This window comes from Aquarana catesbeiana, linkage group LG08 (genome assembly GCF_042186555.1).
Source record: "Aquarana catesbeiana isolate 2022-GZ linkage group LG08, ASM4218655v1, whole genome shotgun sequence".
Lineage (NCBI taxonomy): Eukaryota > Metazoa > Chordata > Amphibia > Anura > Ranidae > Aquarana > Aquarana catesbeiana.
In genome coordinates this window covers 76,635,631-76,656,001 of record NC_133331.1, presented here as the reverse complement: position 1 = coordinate 76,656,001, position 20,371 = coordinate 76,635,631, and the positions used below count along the sequence as shown (strand labels likewise).

General features: G+C 42.9%; 1 protein-coding gene and 1 long non-coding RNA gene across 3 annotated transcripts in view; one reads left to right on the top strand and one right to left on the bottom strand.

The window, feature by feature from the left end:
• The window catches only part of LOC141105856 (alpha-2-macroglobulin-like protein 1), a 223,739-nt gene that overhangs the window by 10,760 nt on the left and 192,608 nt on the right, over positions 1–20,371 (bottom strand). For both annotated transcript variants that reach the window (XM_073596000.1, XM_073596001.1), the window contains 3 exons: positions 14,852–14,976; positions 2,328–2,418; positions 1,202–1,270 (listed from right to left, as the gene is read on the bottom strand). In XM_073596000.1, the coding sequence (XP_073452101.1) occupies positions 1,202–1,270; positions 2,328–2,418; positions 14,852–14,976 (285 nt within the window). The remainder of the gene's footprint in view (positions 1–1,201; positions 1,271–2,327; positions 2,419–14,851; positions 14,977–20,371) is intronic.
• The window catches only part of LOC141105858 (uncharacterized), a 211,796-nt gene that overhangs the window by 3,636 nt on the left and 187,789 nt on the right, over positions 1–20,371 (top strand). The window lies entirely within an intron of this gene.

Below are 20,371 nucleotides of genomic sequence, written 5' to 3'. Positions count from 1 at the left end.
AAGTCGGATCCCAAGTCGCCCCAGTGTGAACCGAGCCTAAGGGTCCCTTTATGCCTTTGCATTTTGGTAACAACATACACTCATTAGTGCCTTGTGCTGTTCATTTTGAATAGCGTCCCAACACACTTATGCCCCGTACACATGGTCGGATTTTCCAATGGAAAATGTGCAATCGGAGCGTGTTGTCGGAAATTCCGACCGTGTGTGGGCTCCATCAGACTTTTTCCATCGGATTTTCCGACACACAAAGTTTGAGAGCAGGCTATAAAATTTTCCGACAACAAAATCCGTTGTCGGAATTTCCGATCGTGTGTACACAAATCCGATGCACAAAGTGCCACGCATGCTCAGAATAAATAAAGAGATGAAAGCTATTGGCTACTGCCCCGTTTATAGTCCCGACGTACGTGTTTTACGTCACCACGTTCAGAATGATCGGATTTTCCGACATCTTTGTGTGACTGTGTGTATGAGCCAGCATCCGTCGGAAAAAATCCTAGGATTTTGTTGTCGGAATGTCCGATCAATGTCCGACCGTGTGTACGGGGCATAAGGCAACAGAACTCTGTTGCAGTGCAGAACATCATAATGCATTGGGGTATGCTGAGTGGTCAAAAAAGAGGTCATGTCTGGTTTCAGTTGTGCTGAAATCCACTGGCAGCCCATTCAAAATGATCGGTTCAAAAAATTCAACACGCATGTATTAATGCACAAGAATGCACCCCCTTAACTGAAACTTGTTTTGGAAAGTATAAAGGCTCCTATGACCGACCTTTTCTTCTGAAAAGTCTTGTTTCTTGGCGGTCATTTTGATATAATTCCTGAAGACACTAACTTGGAGCAGGTATTAAAAAGAAGAAGCACTGACCTCCCTCTGTTTTTTTTTTATTTGCATACCAGTTCCAAATCAGCATGTAAAAGTTCCGAAGCCAGAGACTGCCAGGCAATTAGTATTTTCCAAAAAAGGTCAGAGGTTAAATCCTCTTTTTTTTTATGTTAACACACCTGTGTCCCTCTTTATATAGACTGATAACATTAATTACCTGTGTTAAAAGATAAAATGGCTCCAAAATATTGGGAGGTGTAGAAGCATTTTAATAGAAAAAACAAACATACCGAATGAATACCCATTAAAAATGTAATGGGCAGGTATTGCGCCTACAATATAGCATGCATATCAAAAAACTCGTATAACACTTACATTATCCAAGTAGATTTGGACCTCTCCAGGTAAGACATCTACTCTTCTAACACCATAACGCCCCTTCAGCTAGAATAGAAAGCATATTTCAAGCATGAGTTCCTGTCAAAGGATCTGTTAGAGCATCTGTGACCTAGAGGACCTCATTTAATTAAAAAAAAAGTCTCTTCCTTCCTTCCTTCCTTGTAAGCCCACATGTGGTCGGCAGCTTTCCACTCCACTTAAAGCAGGCATGTCCAAAGTCTGGCCCGCAGTCCGGTTTTATACGGCCCCCACTTGCAATTTGCTTTTATCACATTTGTGGCCCCCAAGCTTCACACAGGGTAAGAATGAGCTCGGTTTTTTAAAATAAATATATATTCCCTTATCTCCTGACAAATGGGGTGTGTTTCTGGGGCGCGTTCCAAAGCCTGTTAGGAAGCTGAAAGCGAAGAGCGCCAATAACAGGCACTAAGTAATTCCCCGGTCCACAGTTGCAGAGCTCTCAGTGTCTCAGTGCCTGTGATTTTTGGCGGTGATTGGTGGCGGCGCTGCGCGTTGTCAGCGTCCTAGCATCAAATAGCATTTCAATTAGTTTTATCAAACCTGCAAGTGTCTTGGTGGTACTGCAGCACCCTGTGTGTGGATGGAGCTGCTTGGAACTTGTGAACTTATTGCCTTGAAATTTTCAGATGAATGGATGCAACACTAAATCGCATGGATGTTTGTTTTGAATTATCTATTAATGTTTGAAAATTGCAAAAGCTTTGTGGAATATTTGCAATACACAGGCTGATTGGAGCACTTTTACCTATTTATTCATTCATTGAAGATTATTGCACATCAATGTATAGTATTAATAGATTTTGTATATTTTGTATGTTAAGCACAATATCACTTTATTAATATTTTAGTAGAAATTTCTTACATTTTTATTTTGATAAGCGCAGCGTGTGTACTATTTGGTTTAAATGTTTATATCCATTTCCTGACCATGGTCCACCAATAAATTATAATGAACCTCTTTGATTTTCATAATCGTGGACTGACTGTGGATTTTCCTAACTTGATCTTGGCTTGCTTATCTATGAACTACTTCAGGTGAAGATTCCTTACTTCAATCTTTCTACAAGTATATGGCACCTACCCTCTTAATGCTTTTACCGTCTGGAACAAATCCTGATATAAGCTCTGCTTTAATCAGAATCATGTTGGTTTTAGATCGTTTCCCTTCGTATCTAAAAAAGAACAAATTAATTTAAGATGAATTAGCTCTCTTCTCTCATTTAACATTCTTTAAATCAGAAACAAGAAACAATATTATAACTCAACCACATTGCAGGTGTCATTACAATTATTTTTTTTAGCTTTTTTTTTTTTTAACAATGTATGTAGGTTCTGATGCATGGTAATCATATATGAATTAGTTTACCCCTTTGTGTACCAACCTGCAATACCCATTCATTATCAGACCATTTTTCAGTGCTGTGATAGTGTAACTGACAACCAATAGGTATTTTATTGTTTACAATATAAATAAAAAAAACACATCAAATAAAAATGCCACAGTTTTGGGAAATTAAGAAATATGTTGGTAATGAGGTGGTTAGAACATGGAGCTTGGTAATGGAGCTCTAAATACAGCACATTAATACAGTATAAAGGTAATGCACAGAGGGAGGAGGGGGTAAAGGGGTTAATGTACAGGTCAAAATTGGGGCATGGAGGTAAGGGGTTAATGTGCAGGATAAGGGAGGCAAAGGGTAAATATTGATATACATAGTGGTGTGATGGCACTGAGCTGTACAGGAGAAGAGGGGAGGTGAAAGGTTAAAAAAAAGAATTCCCACAATAAACCTAAACACCTTACCAGTAATCTGCCACAGTCTAAATACTACATCTTCCCGTTCTCCAATGTGAGTGTGTTTATATTTGTAATCATTGTGACTGATTATCACAGCAATCACAAGGTGCAGAGCCTCTCTGATCAGCTCTTTGCATTGGTATTGATTTACTAAAGGCAAAAAGAGTGTTCACCTTGCAATGAAAGTTGTACTTCGAATACAATTTTCCCCTTATCTTAGTGAAAGAAGTGAAGCGTTGCTGACTTATCATCCAATTATGTGCAAGCAAAAATGCAACTTTTAAAATTTCCTTGGATGTGATTGAGTATTTTATGCAAAGCAAAAATTCACCATATTAATCGAGCTAGAAAAAAAACATTGCAAAGTTAACAGCCTATTTGCCTTTCATAAATCAACCCTATTGTGACTATGGTCTGACACAAATGTGTCCGATGACTCAAATCACAGCGACTGGCAGCCTGTGTGTTTTCTAAAGTGCTGTTTTTTTAAGGCACTCTAGAAATATATGTCTCCCACTAGTGTTGGGCCAACAGTTCAAGCTGAGCCTGATTGGCTGAAGCAATGAAGGCTTTGCCCAAGCAGGGCACATAGCACTGTCAGAGCCATGATTGGACACATTCATGATTACTGTGCCCAATCATGGCTCATTGCTCATAGACCCACCCCACAATATAAAAGATTTCTTCCCAGAGCAGCCATTTGCAGTGTGATATTGTAGTGGAGATAGAACAGGGCTCTGTTCATTGCTACTAGCGAGTTGGTGTGCTATATTGTGCTATTGTGATTCTATTGTCAGTGTAAAATATCAGTGTAGTATAGGGATGGGCCGAAGGGACCCCTGTTCGGTTCCCCCCAGAACTTTCGAACACTGCAAAAGTTTGGATCCGAATAACGAACCCCATTAAAGTCAATGCGACCCAAACGTCAAAAATCAAAAGTGCCCATTTTGAAGGCTTATGCCCCGTACACACGGTCGGATTTTCCGATGGAAAATGTCCGATCGGAGCGTGTTGTCGGAAATTCCGACCGTGTGTGGGCTCCATCGGACATTTTCCATCGGATTTTCCGACACACAAAGTTGGAGAGCAGGAGATAAAATTTTCCGACAACAAAATCCGTTGTCGGAAATTCCGATCGTGTGTACACAAATCCGACGGACAAAGTGCCACGCATGCTCAGAATAAATAAAGAGATGAAAGCTATTGGCCACTGCCCCGTTTATAGTCCCGACGTACATGTTTTACGTCACTGCGTTTAGAACGATCGGATTTTCCGACAACTTTGTGTGACCGTGTGTATGCAAGACAAGTTTGAGCCAACATCCGTCGGAAAAAATCCTAGGATTTTGTTGTCGGAATGTCCGAACAAAGTCCGACCGTGTGTATGCCCTATAATATGCAAGTAATTGGGCATACAATGGTTATAGGGGGCTGGGTTCTGCCCTGGGGGACATGTATCAATAAAAGAAAAGTTTGTGAAAAACGTCATTTTTAAATGAGCAGTGATTTTTAGATTTTTAAAGTGAAAGCATAAAAATGAAAAATTCCTTCCAATACAGTGCCTGGGGGGTCCCCTTATGCTGTGTACACACAAGCGGACTTTTCGACAGTAAAGGTCCGATGGAACAAATCCGTCGGACTATTCGATGGTATGTGGGCTTCATCGGACCTTTACTGTCGAAAAATCAGACGGACTTTAGAAATAGAACATGTTTCAAATCTTTCCGACGGACTCGAGTCCGGTCGAAAAATCCGTTTCGTCTTTATGCTAGTCCGACAGACAAAAAGGGACGCAAGGGCAGCTATTGGCTACTGGCTATGAATTCTCCTTATTCTAGTCCGGTTGTACGTCATCACATTCGAATCAGTCGGACTTTGGTGTGATCATGTGTAGTCAAGTCCGTTGCGTCGGAACTCTGTCGGAATTCCGCCGAAAGTCAGTCAAAAAGTCCTTTGGAGTTCAGTCTGTCGAAAGTCCGCTCGTGTGTACACAGCATTAGTCTACCTTTAAAGTGGCAGATCTGTACCATGTCTAGAATCTGCTGCAGCAATAATTGCATTTATAAAGCCCCAAAAAATGACATTTTCCCTGCAATCTGCCTTTATTTTGCTCAGCAACAGCTGGGGAGCTAGTGTGTATGATGAGGCCACAATGTAGTGCACTGAGAATAAGATTTAGAGATTTTTTTTGGATACATTCTGGTGTCACTTTGACTTTGGATCGAAGTAACGGGTGCGTAAAAATTGGTCTTTGGGTGTCGGTGGCGCACACAGAATATATGGCGTTAAACTGTCAGTAACGCACAAAGAAGTAAATGGCGTTAAACTGGCAGTAACGCACACAGAACTATACGGGATTAAACTGTCTGTAACGCACGGAGTAGTAAATGGCATTAAACTGGCAGTAACGCAATCAAATACACAGTGTTCAACCGTCACTACACTGATGCTATCTGAACTGTCCCTACTCTAGCTATACACTAATGTAAAGGTTACTGACACAGTCTCACTATACTACACTGAAACTATCTGAGCTGTCCCTAATCTAGCTGCACACTATGCAAAGCTGAATGATGGTCCTGCTCACTACACTTACACTATCCCTAGACTGACACTAAACTAATATTCTACACTGACAATTGAAGCAAAATAGCACAGTATAGCACAATAATAGTACTGAACAGAACCCTGTTCTATCTCTCTCCACGCCAAAATCACACTGAAAATGGCTGGCATTGAAAGAATACTTTTATACTATGGGGGGGGGGGGGATGAGCCATGATTGGATAAAGTCATGATGACAGTGTCCAATCATGACTCTGACAGTGCTCTGTGCCCTGATTGGCTGAAGCTTTCACTGCTTCAGCCAATCAGGGCTTGCAACGCACTGTTCAGCGCCACAATGCATTGTGGTCGGTTCGGGGGGGGGGGGAACAAACAGTCGAATGATCCGAACAGCGAAAGTTCGGGCCGAACTTATGCTCGGGGCGAACCGTTCGCCCATCCCTAGTGTAGTGTGAATATAGTGATAATGCAGTGTGTGTGTAGTGTGACCATTCATTTTTACTGTAGTGTCAGTTTAGTGTGTCAGGGCAGTTTTACTGCAGTATATTGTAGTGCTTCAGGGCACTTTTACTGCAGTATAATAAATTTGGTTAGTGAACTTTTACTGCACTATATTGACGTGCGTTAGTGCACCTTTACTGCAGTATATTGTAGTGTGTTAGTGGAGTGTGTCTGTATAGTGAGTACCAAACACCACTTTCCATTGATTAAAGTGCATCCAAGTACACATTTCCCCATATCTAATAAGCCCCCCATCATGGCACTGGGGGGGGCAGCAGCGTCTGTGTCCACAGGCAAAGGTGGACATTGTCCATCCACAGGCAGGGCACCATTTCTTCCTCGGTTTAGTGATGTTGCCCATGCTATCCAGCCACAGCATGTAGAGGTGGTGGTGGACTGGTTTAATAAACAATCCTCATCCTTCTTATCCTCCATCACCCAAGCAGAGACTAGTGTGCAGTCCACCACAGCTGCCAGAGGAGCTTATTCTGCCTCCTTGTCCACAGCTTCTCTTGCCATAGCCCCAGCATCAGGCATGGAGGAGTCAGCTCAGTTAGTTGAACACAGAGTCAGCCACTTGCTCCTTGATGATGCACAGGCATGAGGTTGAGGCAGGTGGGAACATGAGCTTACAGAGAGGGGAGAACACTGATAAACATTACTACGTGTAATGCAAGTAGTAACGCAGTATATATCAGTGTGTTACTGCACATTTAACACAATATAGTAGTAGTGCGTCAGTGAAGTTTTACTGCAGTATATTGTAGTGTGTCAATGGAGTGTGTCTGTGTAGTGAGTACTCAAGTTAAAGTACACCAAACACCACTTTCCATTGATTAAAGTGCATCCATGTACAAATTCCACAACTTTATTACATTTTGTTAATAAGCACGTATTCTGCCTACTTGTCCACTACTGCCATAGCCTCAGCATTAGGCATGGAGGAGTCAGCTGAGTTATTTGAACACAGCGTCAGCCACTTGCATCTTGACGATGCACAGCCATTACTTGTTTTAGATCTTGGTTCTGAGGTTGAGGAAGGTAGGAACATGAAACTACAGAGAGGGGAGAACACTGATAAACAACAAATTGGCAGTCATGTTCCCCCAGCTGCAGAGTATAGCCAGTTGGCTCCAGTAAGGATGAGCATGGAGGGGATGAGGATGAGGTCACTGATGCGACTTGGGTGCCGGATATAGCAGAGGAGGAAAGTGAGGGTGAAGCACAACCCCAACGAGACAGCCATCATGGAAGAGAATCCACCATATTCCATCAGATTGTGGAGCTGTTATCTCCCGGCCCACTTCCCACAGCTCAGCTGTCTGGGCCTATTTTTGCACATGCACTGTTGCAATTTGCAAACTTTGCCTAAAGAAGATCAAGCGTGGTAAAAACACCAGCCATTTGGGTACCACATGCTTGACAAGGCATTTGACCTCCCACCACTCAGCCTGTTGGCAAGAGCACCTGACAGCCACAAAAAAGGAATGCAATTCTGCTCCTCCTCAACTTTCTGGTCTACCCCAGCTATATCTCATGACCTCTCAGCAGCCTCCACTGACAGGGGTAATGGTATAGCAAAGGGTGTCACAGGTCCTTGTATCACATCTGCCAGCAGCACATTACCAGCTGTAGAGTATAGCAGGCAAATATATCTGCACCAGCTGCTGCAGTGAACTGCCTTTCCGTCTGGTGGATTCTGACCCCTTCCGTGAATTTGCAGAATGTGCTGTACCACAATAGCAGGTTCCCAGTCGCTCTTTCTTTGCACGTAAGGCCATTCCAGCTCTGTATCATCCCATGGAAGGCAATGTTCTGGCATCGTAGGGAAAGGCAGTCAGCTGCGAGGTCCATGTTACTGCTGAAACAGGGTCCAGCAAGAATGGTCAGGGACGATACACATTATATTTCCAAAAGTATTGGGACACCTGCCTTTACACACACATGAACTTTAGTCTTATACCCAGTCTTAGTCTACAGGGTTCAATAATGAGTTTGCCCATCCTTTGCAGCTACACTTCTTCTAGGAAGGCTATCCCGGAAGGTCACAAGGTTTATGGAGTGTGTCTATGGGAATGTTTGCCTATTATTCCAGAAGTGCATTTGTGAGCTCAGGCACTGAAGTGGACAAGAAGGCCTGGCTCGCAGTCTCCCCTCTAATTCATCCCAAAGGTGTTCTATTGGATTGAGGTCAGGAATCTGTGCAGGCCATCTGTGCAGGTCAAATTCCTCAACCCCAAACTCGCCCATTCATGTTTTTATGGACCTTGTTTGTGCACTGGTGTGCAGTCATATTGGAACAGGAAGGGGCCATCTCCAAACTGTTTCCACAAAATTGGGAGCATGAAACCGTCCAAAATGTATTGGTATGCTGATGCTTTAAAAATTCCCTTCACTAGAACTAAGGGGCCAAGCCCAACCTCTGAAAAACAACTCCACACCATAATCCCCCCCTCCACCAAATGATTTGGACCAGTGCACAAAGCAAGGTCTATAAAGACATGTATGAGCAAGTTTGGGGTGGAGGAACGTGACTGGCTTGCACAGAGTCCTGACCTCAACCCGATAGAACACCTTTGAGATGAATTAGAGCAGAGACTGCGAGCCAGGCCTTCTCAGCAACATCGGTGCCTGAAATTCCCATATACACACTCCAAAACCTTGTTCACAGCACGCTGGGTAACTCTGCTTGCAATTCAGAAGGATGCAGGACAGGGCTGAGCGCTGGAGCTTGTTTTGCTGCCATGTCCTTATACAGCTGATGGTGATGATGTGAGATTTGTAAGCTCCTCCCCCTCCTCTGCTAAATTGTCCTGAACCACCAGTACCAGAGCAGAGGCAGAGCAGCGAGGGGAAGAGAAGAATTTCCTTTCCTAATAAGGCTCTCTATGCAGACACCATTCTTGCGGTGCCACAAAACACACAAGAGGAGAGGGAAGACCGGGATTCTGGTAGTTTTGGAGGTAGTAGAGGAAGACACACAGTATGTCAAACCTTATAAGATGGTTTTTTGTCCCCAGAACGCTTGGGAGTAGTATGTGGCTGGGAGGAGGCAGTTCCAGATACTGTAATCCTTTGTGACCCAGAGGACTCTGCTTCTTATGCCTCTGCAAACTTGCGGTGCATGGGTTCCCTCATTCTTCAAAGCCTGTGAGAGGACCCAAGAATTCATGGTATCAAGGAGAAGGATCACTATTGGTTGGAAACCCTCCTTGACCACCGTTACAAGGGGAAAGTCTCGTAACTCATCCCATCCCCACAGAGGGAGCATAGGATGAAATATCTTGAGGACACCTTAAAGAGGAGTTTATGTAACGCCTTTCCAGACTCTGTTGGGTTACAGTCTTGTGGAAAAGCTAGATTTGAGGCTTCTGTTGGTCAAGAGAGGAGGGGTGGAGAAGGGGGCTGCCTCAGTGATGCATTTAAACATTTTTAGTCCTTGGTGCCCAGGGCTGTCAGCTTTCATATCCCATCGGCAGCGTCTGCATCATATGATGGGCAATTATCTATGGGCGAAATCAGACATGGAGAGCTTTCCAATTGACGATCCACTGGGTTACTGGATCATGAGAATATACCGCTGGCCAGAACTTGCCCAGTATGCAGTTGAGCTGCTGGGCTGCCCTGCATCCAGCGTGCTTTCTGAACGGACATTCAGTGCTGCCAGAGGTTTTGTAACAGATAAAAGAGCACGTCTGTCCACAGACTCTGTTGACCAGCTCACATTTATCAAAATTTCAAATAAGTAATTTTTTATTTCATTTTCAAATTTACAACAAAAAAAAAACAACACACAGAAAGCTTGCAACGTTTATCAAAATTACTCATTTCTGGATTGTCAGCAGTAGGGATGAGCCGAACACCCCCCGGTTCGGTTCGCACCAGAACCCGCGAACGGACCGAAAGTTCGCACGAACGTTAGAACCCCATTGACGTCTATGGGACTCGAACGTTCGAAATCAAAAGTGCTCATTTTAAAGGCTAATTTGCATGGTATTGTCCTAAAAAGGGTTTGGGAACCCGGGTCCTACCCCAGGGGACATGTATCAATGCAAAAAAAACTTTTAAAAACGGCCGTTTTTTCGGGAGCAGTGATTTTAATGATGCTTAAAGTAAAAAAAAAAAGTGAAATATTCCTTTAAATATCGTACCTGGGGGGTGTCTATAGTATGCCTGTAAAGTGACGCGTGTTTCCCATGTTTAGAACAGTCCCTGCACCAAATGTCATTTTTAAAGGAAAAAATCTCATTTAAAACTGCTTGCGGGTTTAATGTCATGTCGGGTCATGGCAATAGGGATGAAAATCAGTGAGACAAACGGCATGGGTACCCCCCAGTCCATTACCAGGCCCTTTGGGTCTTGTATGGATATTAAGGGGAACCCCGCACCCAAATTAAAATAAGGAAAGGTGTGGGGCCACCAGGCCCTATATACTCTGAACAGCAGTATACAGGCGGTGCAAACAAGACAGGGACTGTAGGTTTGTTGTTAAGTAGAATCTGTTTGTAATTTTGAACATTTTTAACGTGTTTAGCTCCAGCCACTAGACACAGAGCCTGCTTGCCCTCTCTTATTGGCTTGTGACTGTCTGCCTCTCCTTCTTGGCCTTCCAGACATACTAATGGCCTGTAGCTGCACTAAGCTGGGATAGAACACCTGTAATTTTCTTCAAGTAGCTTTATATACTGTAACCAGACAAGCCTGCCTGTCAGTAGGAAGATAACAGGAACGGATCTAGCTGAACACTGTGAGCAGGACGCACTGTACTAAATGTAAATAGTCTAGCTGCCTGACCGTGGTACTAATAGGATCAAATAGAACACCTGTAATTTTCTTCAGGTAGCTTTATATACTGTAACCAGACAAGCCTGCCTGTCAGTAGGAAGATAACAGGAACGGATCTAGCTGTACACTGTGAGCAGGACGCACTGCACTAAATGTAAATAGTCTAGAAGATAACAGGAACGGATCTAGCTGTACACTGTGAGCAGGACGCACTGTACTAAATGTAAATAGTCTAGCTGCCTGACCGTGGTACTAATAGGATCAAATAGAACACCTGTAATTTTCTTCAGGTAGCTTTATATACTGTAACCAGACAAGCCTGCCTGTCAGTAGGAATTTAACAGGAACGGATCTAGCTGAACGCTGTGAGCAGGACGCACTGCACTAAATGTAAATAGTCTAGAAGATAACAGGAACGGATCTAGCTGAACACTGTGAGCAGGACGCACTGCACTAAATGTAAATAGTCTAGAAGATAACAGGAACGGATCTAGCTGAACACTGTGAGCAGGACGCACTGCACTAAATGTAAATAGTCTAGAAGATAACAGGAACGGATCTAGCTGAACACTGTGAGCAGGACGCACTGCACTAAATGTAAATAGTCTAGAAGATAACAGGAACGGATCTAGCTGAACACTGTGAGCAGGACGCACTGCACTAAATGTAAATAGCAGGAACGGATCTAGCTGAACACTGTGAGCAGGACGCACTGCACTAAATGTAAATAGCAGGAACGGATCTAGCTGAACACTGTGAGCAGGACGCACTGCACTAAATGTAAATTGCAGGAACGGATCTAGCTGAACACTGTGAGCAGGACGCACTGCACTAAATGTAAATAGTCTAGAAGATAACAGGAACGGATCTAGCTGAACACTGTGAGCAGGACGCACTGCACTAAATGTAAATAGTCTAGAAGATAACAGGAACGGATCTAGCTGAACACTGTGAGCAGGACGCACTGCACTAAATGTAAATAGTCTAGAAGATAACAGGAACGGATCTAGCTGAACACTGTGAGCAGGACGCACTGCACTAAATGTAAATAGTCTAGAAGATAACAGGAACGGATCTAGCTGAACACTGTGAGCAGGACGCACTGCACTAAATGTAAATAGCAGGAACGGATCTAGCTGAACACTGTGAGCAGGACGCACTGCACTAAATGTAAATAGCAGGAACGGATCTAGCTGAACACTGTGAGCAGGACGCACTGCACTAAATGTAAATTGCAGGAACGGATCTAGCTGAACACTGTGAGCAGGACGCACTGCACTAAATGTAAATAGTCTAGAAGATAACAGGAACGGATCTAGCTGAACACTGTGAGCAGGACGCACTGCACTAAATGTAAATAGTCTAGAAGATAACAGGAACGGATCTAGCTGAACACTGTGAGCAGGACGCACTGCACTAAATGTAAATAGCAGGAACGGATCTAGCTGAACACTGTGAGCAGGACGCACTGCACTAAATGTAAATAGTCTAGAAGATAACAGGAACGGATCTAGCTGAACACTGTGAGCAGGACGCACTGCACTAAATGTAAATAGCAGGAACGGCTCTAGCTGAACACTGTGAGCAGGACGCACTGCACTAAATGTAAATAGCAGGAACGGATCTAGCTGAACACTGTGAGCAGGACGCACTGCACTAAATGTAAATAGCAGGACCGGATCTAGCTGAACACTGTGAGCAGGACGCACTGCACTAAATGTAAATAGCAGGAACGGATCTAGCTGAACACTGTGAGCAGGACGCACTGCACTAAATGTAAATAGCAGGAACGGATCTAGCTGAACACTGTGAGCAGGACGCACTGCACTAAATGTAAATAGCAGGAACGGATCTAGCTGAACACTGTGAGCAGGACGCACTGCACTAAATGTAAATTGCAGGAACGGATCTAGCTGAACACTGTGAGCAGGACGCACTGCACTAAATGTAAATAGTCTAGAAGATAACAGGAACGGATCTAGCTGAACACTGTGAGCAGGACGCACTGCACTAAATGTAAATAGCAGGAACGGATCTAGCTGAACACTGTGAGCAGGACGCACTGCATTAAATGTAAATAGTCTAGATAGAAGATAACAGGAACGGATCTAGCTAAACTGAATACAGTGTATATATATATATATATGCAACACCTGGGATGCATATATATATACACAATACACTGTAAGTGCAGCTAACTGACTGACTGTTCTGCCTAATCTATCTAACTCAAATCAAATGACACTGTCTCTCTCTCTCTCTATCTCTCAGCACACCGGAACACACACTACACAGGGCCGCCGTGCAGGCGGCCTTATATAGTGTGGGGTGTGTACTAAATCCCCTGAGCCATAATTGGCCAAAGCCACCCTGGCTTTGGCCAATTACAGCTCTCTCTACTGACGGCGCTGTGATTGGCCAAGCATGCGGGTCATAGTGCATGCTTGGCCAATCATCAGCCAGCAATGCACTGCGATGCCGCAGTGAATTATGGGCCGTGACGCGCCACACGAATTTAGCGCGAACGGCCCATAACGTTCGCAATTTGGCGAACGATCGAACAGCCGATGTTCGAGTCGAACATGGGTTCGACTCGAACACGAAGCTCATCCCTAGTCAGCAGCTATCAAGCCCTTGATGCCGATGTCGCAGATTGAGTGTTTTCTGGATGTGGAAGACTGTCTATGCTGCCTTGATTTCTGTGTGTTGATTCTATCTAGAAGAAATGTTTTGGTATAGGTTTTATGGGCACAATAAACACCCAAGGACCAATTTTTCCGCACCTGTTTGACAGGTGCATATAATTTCAATTATTGATAGCCAGGCCAATTCTTGCTTTCATCAAGAGTACCTCTATAGGGTTACAGTGTGAAGGCACCACCAACAAACAAAGCCCAATTTTTCCACACCTGTTACTTCTATCCAAAGTCTGCGAAAAAAATCTCTAATCTTGTTCCGAGTGCACTAAATTGTGGCCTCATCATACAGACTGGATCCCCAAGCCGTTGTTTATTAAATAAACAAAGCTTGCAGGGAAAATGTAATTTTTTTTGGTTTTTATAAATGTAACTTTTGCTGCAGAAGGTTTTATACATGGTACCATTACTAGTAAAAAAAAAATAATAAAAATGCTATAAATCTATCCCCTATTTTATAGATGCTATAACTTTTGTGCAAACCAATCAATATACAGTTATTGCAATTTTTTTTTACCAAAAATATGTAGAAGAATACATATCGGCCTAAACTGAAAAAAAAAATTGTTTTAAAGAAAATAAATTGGATATTTATTATAGCAAAAAGTAAAAAATGTGTTTTTTTTCAAACTTGTCACTCTTCTTTTGTTTATAGAGCAAAAAATAAAAACCGCAGAGGTGATCAAATACCACCAAAATAAAGCTCTATTTGTGGGCAAAAAATGCTAACAATGTACAGTGTTGTATGACCGCGTAATTGTCATTCAAAATGTGACATCGCTGAAAGCTGAAAAATGGCTTGGGCAGGAAGGGGGTGAAAATGCCCTGTATTGAGGTGGTTAAAGTAAAGTCATGAAACTGATCTCTGTGTAGCTGTGGAGACAATTGGATCCTTAGCCCAGGCTGTACTGAGCTTTTCCTTCCCTCCAAATTTATTATAAAGCCTACCCCTTTCAAATGCTATGCTCCATCATTAAAATGTCAAACGGCAAAGTCCCTACACCCCACTGGGGATTTGGCTTTTGGACAGCTAAGTGAAAGGGTAGGACTTACTGTCAGAATACATGGAATAATCCTGACTTAGAAGCATTTCAAAGCCCCATGTAAAGCCCGGGCTTAAGATCTAAGGGACTCCAGAGGGATCTCAAGGTTCATTTCAAGACTTACACAGATAACTTGATGTCTGCACATGAGCACTGTTGTTACAGAAGGCCCTTTTTAGTCAATTTCACCTTCTATACACTGAATGTTTGATCTTACCTGGTTTCTATATGGACATCAAATTGTCTCTGTGCATCCCGGGTGCAGACAGCTGGCTCGGTGGTTACATTAACAGAAAAGTAGAGATCATGCTCGTCAGGAACCTCAGTATAATGTAGATGTGCCTACAGAGAGATATGCAATCAAGACATTTATATTTGTGTTTTTTTTTTTAATATTACATTCTGTTAGTGAAATCTTTACCTATACCTTAAAGCCCAACTCCACAATAAAAAATAAAATAATTAAAGTCCTCCCTTGCTGTGAAGCTGCACCCACACTGCAAAGATTAAAAGCTTGTTTCCGTCTACAGGATGGGAAACCTGATTTTACATATCCAATACTCAATTCTCCCAGCAGAATGCTCTCCTCTATGCTGCAGCAGTGGACTGTCCCTTTGAGTTTTTATATACAATGTGGTCTTGATGACACCAGAGGGCCTTAGACTGCTGGAGCATAGAGGAGTGCAGGTTGCAGGGACTTGTCTAGCAGCATACAGGAGATTGTGGGTGTGGAGGATCAGGTAAGGAAAATTGTTGTACTGAGTCCCCCTGGATATAAAACGAGTAGTTAAACTTTGAAACATCAATTGTCGATTATTTTGGTCATTCTCCAGAATGTTTTGATGGAGTAATTTTAACTGCTTAGCGACCGCCCACCATAAATTTACTGCGGCAGGGTGGCCGCTCTGCACCAGATCACGTACCAGGTACGTTATCTAAAAGTTCCGGGTCTGGGCCACACCCGCACGCTGCTGGCGACCCACTCCCACTGTGATTGGACACAGCGGGAGCCAATCAGCGGGTCCGGCGGGTGCGTTATCTGCCTGGACCTGCTGATCATTCAGGAGAAAGGCAGATCGCTGTTCTTTTGAGGGGAATATGCTAAACCTGTGTTCCTGCTAAGCAGAAACACAGATGTTTACATTCCCCCAGTCAAAGCACCTCCCCCACAGTTAGCAACCACTCCCAGGGAACACATTTAACCCTGTGATCGCCCCTGATGTTAAACCTTTCCCTGCCGCAATATCTCAGTCCCGCTATAAGTCAAAATATACCATAGTTTGTAGACGGTGTAACTTTTGTGCAAACCAATCAATATACACATTTTTTACCAAAAACATGTAACAGAATACATATTGGCCTAAGTTGTACAAAATTTAATTTCTTCATCATTTTTTTATTAGGAATGTTTTATAGCAGAAAGTAAAAAATATTGTTTCTTTTTCAAAATTGTCGGGCTTTTTTTGTATATAGCGCATAAAATAAAAACTGCAGAGGTGATCAAATACCACCAAAAGAAAGCTCTATCTATGGGGAAAAAAGGACATCAATTTTATTTGGGTAGAGCGTTGCACGTCCACGTAATTTTCTGTTAAAATTCTGCAGTGCCGTATTGCAACAAATGGCCTTGTCATGAAGGGGGGTAAACCTTCTGGAGTTGAAGTGGTTAATATGCATTGGTGTCTATATATATATATTTTTTTTTTTTTTTTCTATTTTTTAACCGTTTCTATAATAATTATTTTTTTTAATTGTAATGTTTATTGGTAAACATTGAGTTATTGGCACCTTTAAAAGTCTGAGCTCCAGAAGTGAGCAATTTTCTTGTGTCCAATTAATGGGATGCAATGCTTGTAAGCTTTCCTCTAAAACTTCTTCATATACATATATATATATATATATATATATATATATATATATATATATATATATATATATATACACTATATTGTCAAAAGTATTGGGACACATGCCTATACACTCACATGAACTTTAATGCCATCCCAGTCTTGGTCCATAGGATTCAGTATTGCGTTGGCCCACCCTTTAAAGCTATAACAGCTTCAACTTCACAAGGTTTAGGAGTGTGTCTATGGGAATGTTTGACCATTCTTCCAGAAACACATTTGTGAGGTCAGGCACTGATGTTGGATGAGAAGGCCTGGCTCGCAGTCTCCACTCTAATTCCAAAGGTGTTCTATCGGGTTGAGGTCAGGGCTTTGTGCAGGCCAGGCAAATTCCTCCACCCCAAACTAGCTCATCCATGCCTTTATGGACCTTGCTTTGTGCACTGGTCTAAATCATTTGGTGGAGGGGGGGGGGGGTTATAGTATGTGGTTGTTTTCCAGGGGCTGGGCTTTGCCCCCTAGTTCCAGTGGAGGGAACTCTTAAGGTGTCAGCATACCAAGACATTTTGGACAACTTCATGCTTCCAACTTTGTGGGAACAGTTTGGGGATGGCCCCTTCCAGTTCCAACAGGACTGTGCACCAGTGCACAAAGCAAGGTCCATAAAGACATGCATGAGTGAGTTTGGGGTGGAGGAACTTGACTGGCCTGCACAGAGTCCAGACCTCAACCTGATAGAACACCTTTGGGATTAGTGTTGGCACCCTTATCCCTTTAAACCAAAACACATATTAATTACACAGGTTCTCTGGCTGATTAAGGTGGTAATTAAACTCACGTGGTATTTTATCTGCATTAAATGATCCTCAGAACCTGTCTAATTTATATGTGTTCGAGTTTAAAGGAATGAGGTGGCAACCCTATTTGGGATGAATTAGAGCAGAGACTACAAGCCAGGCCTTCTCGTCCAACATCAGTGCCTGACCTCACAAATGCGCTTCTGGAAGAATGGTAAAACATTCCCAAAGACACACTCTTAAATTTTTTGGACAGCCTTCCCGGAAGAATTGTCCACAGAGATGTACAGTATCTCACATTTTTGTAAATATTTTATTATATTTTTTCATGTGACAACACCGAAGAAATGACACTTTGCTACAATGTAAAGTAGTGAGTGTACAGCTTGTATAACAATGTAAATTTGCTATCCCCTCAAAATAACTCAACACACAGCCATTAATGTCTAAACTGCTGGCAACAAAAGTGAGTACACCCCTAAGTGAAAATGTCAAAATTGGGCCCAAAGTGTCAATATTTTGTGTGGCCACCATTATTTTCCAGCACTGCCTTAACCCTCTTAGGCATGGAGTTCACCAGAGTTTCACAGGTTGCCACTGGAGTCCTCTTTCACTCTTCCATGATGACATCACGGAGCTGGTGGATGTTAGAGACCTTGCGCTCCTCCACCTTCCGTTCGAGGATGTCCCACAGATACTCAATAGGGTTTAGGTCTGGAGACATGCTGGGCCAGTCCACCGCCTTTAGCCTCAGCTTTTTTAGCAGGTCAGTGGTCATCTTGGAGGTGTGTTTGGGGTCATTATCATGTTGCAATACTGCCTTGTGGCCCAGTCTCCGAAGGGTGGAGATCATGCTCTGCTTCAGTATGTCACAGTACATAATCTATAAAATGCGGCACTAAAAGTAGCAACTGGTAGAGAGTTCAAAACTGAAAGGGAGGAGTAATCCAATCACCAGATATAGTGCATGTATAGAAAAGCACTCGGCACCACATGATAAGGTGATCTGCTTACCAGATGACTGAAAGAGATGGGCATGTGAAAGTAATCCCAGGTTCACCCTGCATGTTCGGCTTTATGGTTCCCCTCATAGGTTAAAAACAGCAATATACAGATCATATTCTCCCTCAATCAACTTCTCCAAAAACTCACACTAAAAGCAAGGCATGATCAGCAAATGCTATCAACTGGTCTATACAGTAAATGAGCGTTATCACACTGCTGGTGTCCTCCCTGCGCTCCCCTCCTCCTCCTCCAAGTCACCTGAACATCCCTTCCTCCAGTCCCTAGTGGCTCCTCCCTTTCAGTATGCTGGCTGCTTTTACTTATTTGATCTGTACAGAATAGCGCAGATATTTTTATTGTTTTATGCATGTCGCAGTACATGTTGGCATTCATAGTTCCCTCAATAAACTGTAGCTCCCCAGTGCCAGCAACATTCATGCAGCCCCAGACCATGACACTGCCACCACCATGTTTGACTGTAGGCAAGACACACTTGTCTTTGTACTCCTCACCTAGTTGCCGCCACACACGCTTGACACCATCTCAACCAAATAAGTTTATCTTGGTCTCATCCGACCACAGGAAATGGTTCCAGTAATCCATGTCCTTAGTCTGGTTGTCTTCAGCAAACTGTTTGAGGGTTTTGTTGTGCATCATCTTTAGAAGAGGCTTCCTTCTGGGACAACAGCCATGCAGATCAGTTTGATGCAATGTGGTCTGAGCACTGACAGGCTGCCCCCCACACCTTCAACCTCTGAGGCAATGCTGGCAGCACTCATACGTCTATTTTCCAAAGACAACCTCTGGATATGACTCTGAGCACGTGCACTCAACTTATTTCGTGCACTCAACTTATTTGGTCAACCATGGCGAGGCCTGTTCGGAGTGGAATCTGTCCTGTTAAACCGCTGTATGGTCTTGGCAATCTTCTTATAGCCTAGGCCATCTTTAGGTAGAGCAACAATTCTTTTTTTCAGATCCTCAGAGAGCTCTTTGCCTTGAGGTGCCATGTTGAACTTCCAGTGACCAGTATGAGAGAGTGCGAACAATCACTTCAAATTTAACACACCTTCTCCCCATTCACACCTGAGACCTTGAAAGAGGGAAAAAAAGGAGTAGATATGGCGCTGTTCCAGACCTGGTGAATTCAGGTGTGTGCTGCTGCCTTGATTGGGAGAAAGATATATGGTGGGGAAAGAAATAGTAGGTGCTTCCTATAAATATGTGAATTATACTCAAGAATCCATATAAAGGTTAGTGTGAAGCCTTGTTATAGACTCCTGTGTGTGTGTGAATATCAAATTGTATAACTGGTACAATAAAGTGCAATGTGTATGACAAAAACGTGTTCCATAAATAAATAAATAAAATACAGTGCAATATTCCTAATTATTATACATATGTGTGTGCCTTATTCGTGCTCTTATAATGACTGCACTCACCAGATCCTTCACCCCCTCTTGGGGACTCACACCTCCACAGTATATGCCACTGTGTAGCAACATAAGATATCTCCGTCCTCAATGTAAACTCTCCACAATGGACAGGACTTTTTATGCCATGAAGTCTTGTCCAATGATTAATTCATTGGAAAGTTCACCAGAATTGAAACTGACTTATTCACCGGCACTATAGCACCTATCTATCAGATGTTCACTTGTTTATCCACATTAGCACTTTAATTCACTTTGTTTATATTGTTTATATGGTTGATACATATGTATAATAATTAGGAATATTGCACTTTATTTTATTTATTTATTTATGGAACAAGTTGGTGTCATACACATTGCACTTTATTGTACCAGTTATACAATTTGATATTCACACACACTCAGGAGTCTATAACAAGGCTTCACACTAACCTCTATATGGATTCTTGAGTATAATACACATATTTATAGGAATCACCTACTATTTCTTTCCCCACCCAATATCTTCCTTCCAATCAAGGGAGCAGCACACACCTGAATTCACCAGGTCTGGAACAGCGCCATATCTACTCCTTTTTTTCCCTCTTTCAACATTACACTCCACCTAGTGGAAGTGCTTGGTAGTGGCAGCAGTTCTAACAGACTTTCTGTCTTT